This window comes from Oncorhynchus mykiss, chromosome 1 (assembly GCF_013265735.2).
Source record: "Oncorhynchus mykiss isolate Arlee chromosome 1, USDA_OmykA_1.1, whole genome shotgun sequence".
NCBI lineage: Eukaryota > Metazoa > Chordata > Actinopteri > Salmoniformes > Salmonidae > Oncorhynchus > Oncorhynchus mykiss.
In genome coordinates, this window is record NC_048565.1 from 2,237,203 (window position 1) to 2,244,702 (window position 7,500).

Below are 7,500 nucleotides of genomic sequence, written 5' to 3' on the forward strand. Positions count from 1 at the left end.
AACAGTAATGAGATGTAATATTACGGGGAACAGTAATGAGATGTAATATTACGGGGAGCAGTAATGAGATGTAATATTACGGGGAGCAGTAATGAGATGTAATATTACGGGGAACAATAATGAGATGTAATATTACGGGGAGCAGTAATGAGATGTAATATTACGGGGAGCAGTAATGAGATGTAATATTACGGGGAGCAGTAATGAGATGTAATATTACGGGGAGCAGTAATGAGATGTAATATTACGGGGAGCAGTAATGAGATGTAATATTACAGGGAGCAGTAATGAGATGTAATATTACGGGGAGCAGTAATGAGATGTAATATTACGGGGAGCAGTAATGAGATGTAATATTACGGGGAGCAATAATGAGATGTAATATTACGGGGAACAGTAATGAGATGTAATATTACGGGGAACAGTAATGAGATGTAATATTACGGGGAACAGTAATGAGATGTAATATTACGGGGAACAGTAATGAGATGTAATATTACGGGGAACAGTAATGAGATGTAATATTACGGGGAACAGTAATGAGATGTAATATTACGGGGAGCAATAATGAGATGTAATATTACGGGGAGCAGTAATGAGATGTAATATTACGGGGAGCAGTAATGAGATGTAATATTACGGGGAACAGTAATGAGATGTAATATTACGGAGGGCAGTAATTGGTCCGTTTACACCACGGAGCTCTCAATAACTTATGTACAGTAACACCATCACATCCTTACCCCAGGAAGTCTTTCATTCACGTTGGAAACAGGACTTGGTTGATAACGTTATCTTTGTGATACCAGCTAGACCCCTTGCTAATGTTGAGTTGAAACCTCCCTCCCCCTTTTTGCCCTCAGAACAGCCTCAATTCGTCACTCAGGGTATGTGATCGTATACAAATGTAAGCAAGGTTTGAAATTATCATGTTTTAGTGAAATCTATCAGTTTCGGGCTTTTTTGCATTAAATTCTCAGTTTAACAAATTATTTGTAATTATGTTCTGCCCCCCCCCCCCCGACCAGCCGCTCGAGACAAATTGGTCCCGCTGCTGAATCTAGTTGACGATCTCTGCTGTGTGGTCTCACCAGACTGCTGACTACATTTCTTCTTTCCCTAGTTATGTAACAAGGAGTTTCAGTACGCTGCCTCTCTGAGGGCCCATCTGGCCAGACACAAGCACCAGAAGAGTCAGAGGCCGACCCTGGTCAGGGTCCCCCAGCCCCACGGCGAGGAGGGCCTCGAGGTGGACGGCAGGACCAAGGGACGCACCAAGAGAGAGTTTGTCTGTGACATCTGTGGAAAGACTCTTCCGAAGCTGTACTCGCTGAGGATTCACATGCTGAACCACACTGGTCAGTTTCCCCCAGCTCTCAGGTGGTAAAGCGCCTGTATAAATTTGTTGTTGTTATCAGGGGTCACGTTAAGCTTTCCCGAAATCAGCATTTTCAAAACACAGAACATCAAAAACATCTGTTTTTAAACCATTTCTTCTGTGTTTTGATAATAATGTTTTGTTGATGAGGGGAGGTTTCTTATGTTTACTATCAAAATACTGCAGCCAGCTACATTTCCTAATGTTCCACTTAATCTTAATCCTAACCTTAATCTTAAACTTAATGTTAAACTTAATCTTAAACTTAATCTTGCATTTTAACTTAGTAAAACTACCGGAGAAAAGCAACTATCGTCTCTTCCTCTCTGCTATTGGTCAGAGCGAGGTCAGCTGATCGAAGGCCTGTTTGTGAACGCGGGAATGTGATTGGTCTGACGACGAGAGCGAAGGTTTCTCGTCTGATTGGAGAAACTCAACCTGAAGCACAAACTTAGTCTGAAGTCGAGCAGAAATTACAATGAGAAACATTTTACATCTGCGTTTACGCAATGCAGCAAGATGGTTAAATAGATTTGTTTCTGTGTGAGAAATGTAGAATTCTGCGTTGACGTGGCCTCGCCGTTGTTGTTGTTATTATTATTATTGATTTTAAGGATTCAATTCTATGGCAGGTTATAGGCTTCTGGCCTTTTAAAGGCAATGTTCCTGCAATCACAGAAATTGTATTCACAGAAAACACCGCATATATCACCTCAATTTGAAGTTGCCTTTTTTAAAGCGGTACGGCCTATTACCCACGCTGGGTTGTGAATCCTTAATGTCAATAAAGCAGTAATGCCTATTAGCCGGTGTTGGGATTGAATCCTAGCCTTTAAATATTGTTATTCTAATTGTTGTTGTTTCCACAGGGGTACGGCCCCACTCCTGCAGGGTCTGCGGGAAGACCTTCGCTCATAAACACAGCCTGAAGATGCACAGAGCTCTACATGACGCTGCTAAACAGTTCCACTGTCTGCTCTGTGACAAGTCCTTCGTTAGTAAGAGAAGTCTGGAGGAACACACCAGTATTCACACAGGTACATTCTCCTCAGACACCAGTATTCACACTGGTACATTCTCCTCAGACACCAGTATTCACACAGGTACATTCTCCTCAGACACCAGTATTCACACAGGTACATTCTGGTGATATCTCTGTTAAATGTCTGGTAATATCCCTGTTAAATGTCTGGTGATATCCCTGTTAAATGTCTGGTGATATCTCGGTTAAATGTCTGGTGATATCTCTGTTAAATGTCTGGTGATATCCCTGTTAAATGTCTGGTAATATCTCTGTTAAATGTCTGGTAATATCTCTGTTAAATGTCTGGTAATATCCCTGTTAAATGTCTGGTAATATCTCTGTTAAATGTCTGGTAATATCCCTGTTAAATGTCTGGTAATATCCCTGTTAAATGTCTGGTGATATCTCTGTTAAATGTCTGGTGATATCTCTGTTAAATGTCTGGTAATATCTCTGTTAAATGTCTTCCAGGTGAATCTAAGTATCTCTGTTAAATGTCTGGTAATATCTCTGTTAAATGTCTGGTGATATCTCTGTTAAATGTCTGGTAATATCCCTGTTAAATGTCTGGTAATATCCCTGTTAAATGTCTGGTAATATCTCTGTTAAATGTCTGGTAATATCTCTGTTAAATGTCTGGTAATATCCCTGTTAAATGTCTCGTAATATCTCTGTTAAATGTCTGGTAATATCCCTGTTAAATGTCTGGTAATATCCCTGTTAAATGTCTGGTGATATCTCTGTTAAATGTCTGGTGATATCTCTGTTAAATGTCTGGTGATATCTCTGTTAAATGTCTGGTAATATCTCTGTTAAATGTCTGGTGATATCTCTGTTAAATGTCTGGTAATATCTCTGTTAAATGTCTTCCAGGTGAATCTAAGTATCTCTGTTAAATGTCTGGTAATATCTCTGTTAAATGTCTGGTAGTATCTCTGTTAAATGTCTGGTAATATCCCTGTTAAATGTCTGGCAATATCTCTGTTAAATGTCTGGTAATATCTCTGTTAAATGTCTGGTGATATCTCTGTTAAATGTCTGGTAATATCCCTGTTAAATGTCTGGTAATATCCCTGTTAAATGTCTGGTGATATCTCTGTTAAATGTCTGGTAATATCCCTGTTAAATGTCTGGTAATATCCCTGTTAAATGTCTGGTGATATCTCTGTTAAATGTCTGGTAATATCCCTGTTAAATGTCTGGTAATATCTCTGTTAAATGTCTGGTAATATCCCTGTTAAATGTCTGGTAGTATCTCTGTTAAATGTCTGGTAATATCTCTGTTAAATGTCTGGTGATATCTCTGTTAAATGTCTGGTGATATCCCTGTTAAATGTCTGGTAGTATCTCTGTTAAATGTCTGGTAATATCTCTGTTAAATGTCTGGTGATATCTCTGTTAAATGTCTGGTAATATCCCTGTTAAATGTCTGGTAATATCCCTGTTAAATGTCTGGTAATATCTCTGTTAAATGTCTGGTAATATCTCTGTTAAATGTCTGGTAATATCCCTGTTAAATGTCTGGTAATATCCCTGTTAAATGTCTGGTAATATCTCTGTTAAATGTCTGGTGATATCTCTGTTAAATGTCTGGTAATATCTCTGTTAAATGTCTGGTAATATCCCTGTTAAATGTCTGCTGATAGCTCTGTTAAATGTCTGGTGATATCTCTTAAATGTCTGGTAATATCTCTGTTAAATGTCTGGTAGTATCTCTGTTAAATGTCTGGTGATATCTCTGTTAAATGTCTGGTAATATCTCTGTTAAATGTCTGGTAATATCTCTGTTAAATGTCTGGTGATATCTCTGTTAAATGTCTGGTATTATCCCTGTTAAATGTCTGGTAATATCTCTGTTAAATGTCTGGTGATATCTCTGTTAAATGTCTGGTAATATCTCTGTTAAATGTCTGGTAATATCCCTGTTAAATGTCTGCTGATATCTCTGTTAAATGTCTAGTGATATCTCTGTTAAATGTCTGGTAATATCCCTGTTAAATGTCTGGTGATATCTCTGTTAAATGTCTGGTGATATCTCTGTTAAATGTCTGGTCATATCTCTGTTAAATGTCTGGTAATATCCCTGTTAAATGTCTGGTAATATCCCTGTTAAATGTCTGCTGATATCTCTGTTAAATGTCTGGTGATATCTCTGTTAAATGTCTGGTGATATCCCTGTTAAATGTCTGGTGATATCTCTGTTAAATGTCTAGTGATATCTCTGTTAAATGTCTGGTAATATCCCTGTTAAATGTCTGGTAGTATCTCTGTTAAATGTCTGGTAATATCCCTGTTAAATGTCTGGTAATATCTCTGTTAAATGTCTGGTAATATCTCTGTTAAATGTCTAGTGATATCTCTGTTAAATGTCTGGTAATATCTCTGTTAAATGTCTAGTGATATCTCTGTTAAATGTCTGGTAATATCTCTGTTAAATGTCTAGTGATATCTCTGTTAAATGTCTGGTAATATCCCTGTTAAATGTCTGGTAATATCCCTGTTAAATGTCTGGTAATATCTCTGTTAAATGTCTGGTAGTATCTCTGTTAAATGTCTGGTAATATCCCTGTTAAATGTCTGGTAATATCCCTGTTAAATGTCTGGTAGTATCTCTGTTAAATGTCTGGTAGTATCTCTGTTAAATGTCTGGTAATATCCCTGTTAAATGTCTGGTAATATCCCTGTTAAATGTCTGGTAATATCCCTGTTAAATGTCTGGTAATATCCCTGTTAAATGTCTGGTAATATCCCTGTTAAATGTCTGGTAGTATCTCTGTTAAATGTCTGGTAATATCTCTGTTAAATGTCTGGTGATATCCCTGTTAAATGTCTGGTAATATCTCTGTTAAATGTCTGGTAATATCCCTGTTAAATGTCTGGTAATATCTCTGTTAAATGTCTTCCAGGTGAATCTAAGTATCTCTGTACCCAGTGTGGAAGGTCGTTCCACCGAGCCTCTGGTCTGAGTAAACACATTAAGAGACACCAGCCCAGACCTGAAGTACGAGGATTCCCCTGCAATCAGTAAGGAACCTGCTTCTCTCTCCTCATTCTCAGACCTACTTTATCCAAATGAATGTATATCTGAGTGGGTGAGTTTTGTCTTTTCGTGTGTGTGTGCTCATTCCTGCTGTATTTCTCTCTGTTAGCTGTTTATTTTAGGTGTGTGAGCAATATTGCCTGTGTAGCTATGTACAAAACATTAGGAACACCTGCTCTTTCCATGGTATAGACTGACCAGGTGAATCCAGGTGAAAGCTGTGATCTCTTATCAAGGTCACTTGTTAAATCAGCTTCAATCAGTGTAAATTAAGATGAAGACGAGGCGTATGCTACTGACCCAATGATGAAGACGAGGCATATGCTACTGACCCAATGATGAAGATGAGGCGTATGCTACTGACTCAGTGATGAAGACGAGGCATATGCTACTGACCCAATGATGAAGACGAGGCATATGCTACTGACCCAATGATGAAGATGAAGCGTATGCTACTGACTCAGTGATGAAGACGAGGCATATGCTACTGACCCAATGATGAAGACGAGGCATATGCTACTGACCCAATGATGAAGATGAAGCGTATGCTACTGACTCAGTGATGAAGACGAGGCATATGCTACTGACTCAGTGATGAAGACGAGGCATATGCTACTGACCCAGTGACGAAGACGAGGCACATGCTACTGACCCAGTGATGAAGACGAGGCATATGCTACTGACCCAATGATGAAGACGAGGCATATGCTACTGACCCAATGATGAAGATGAAGCGTATGCTACTGACTCAGTGATGAAGACGAGGCATATGCTACTGACTCAGTGATGAAGACGAGGCATATGCTACTGACCCAGTGACGAAGACGAGGCACATGCTACTGACCCAGTGATGAAGACGAGGCATATGCTACTGATCCAATGATGAAGATGAGGCGTATGCTACTGACTCAGTGATGAAGACGAGGAATATGCTACTGACCCAGTGATGAAGACGAGTCATATGCTACTGACCCAATGATGAAGACGAGGCATATGCTACTGACCCAATGATGAAGACGAGGCATATGGCACTGACCCAATGATATGGCTCATGCGCTGCTGGTGCCAATAATAATATTCGCTCAACTAAGTTGAGAATTAAAAACTAAAAGACAGATTAGTTTTTTCATTGTCTTCTCTTTGAAGCGGTAGCCATTTGCTTTCCAAACTATGTTTTCCTGCAATTGTAGTTTTGAAATACTGCGATATGCCTGGCTGGGCCTGTTTCATTGACATTCGCAACTCTACGATCATCTATTCGGTATCCTGTTTAGGTTTCCCGGAACATTTTCCATACGATTTAATTCTAATCTTTGGTTTAACTAGAGTATGATTTGGCTAAATAAAAACCAACAATGCAGGCACATTTCATTGTGCCAATACAACGGGCCAACGGAAATGCAATATTGTGAATGATTCAAGAAAATTAGCCTATTTTGTTTGTGTATTTGCTAGGGCATCTGAATAACATTGATACATGGACAATAATTTCACATAGCGCAGTTTATTTTAACATCTAAAAGGCTATAAATATATTGCTGTTACACGTTATAAAAATATAAATGCGACAGATGTTTACTGAGTTACAGTTCATATCAGGAAATCAGACAATTGAAATGAATGAATTAGGCCCTAATCTATGGATTTCACATGACTGGGAATACATCTGTTGGTCACAGATACCTTAGGAAAAAAGGTAGGGGCGTGGATCAGAGAACCAGTCAGTATCTGGTGTGACCAGCCGTTGCCTCATGCAGCTCAATACATCTCCTTCACATAGAGATGATCAGGCTGTTGATTGTGGATTCTTGTCACTCCTCTTCAATGGCATCTGTGCTTTCAAATTTTCATCGATTTAAAATGCAATTGTTTAAAATGTTCGTTGTCTATAAATTATGCCTGCCCATACCATAACCCCACCGCCATCATGAGCACTCTGTTCACAACCATTATCATCAGCAAACCGCATTGCCCACACGATGCCATCTGCCCAGTACAGCTGAAACCGGGATTCATTGTGAAGAGCTTCTCCAAAGTGCCAGTGGCCATCGAAGGTGA

General features: G+C 39.1%; 1 protein-coding gene across 8 annotated transcripts in view; it reads left to right on the top strand.

Moving 5' to 3' along the window:
- The window catches only part of zbtb11 (zinc finger and BTB domain containing 11), a 46,191-nt gene that overhangs the window by 25,068 nt on the left and 13,623 nt on the right, over positions 1-7,500 (top strand). For all 8 annotated transcript variants that reach the window (XR_005052082.1, XR_005052094.1, XR_005052101.1 and 5 more), the window contains 3 exons: positions 1,124-1,358; positions 2,248-2,415; positions 5,309-5,426. Coding sequence is in view for 4 of the 8 variants with exons in the window: in XM_036980048.1 (XP_036835943.1) it covers positions 1,124-1,358; positions 2,248-2,415; positions 5,309-5,426 (521 nt within the window). In the remaining 4 variants the exon portion in view is untranslated. The remainder of the gene's footprint in view (positions 1-1,123; positions 1,359-2,247; positions 2,416-5,308; positions 5,427-7,500) is intronic.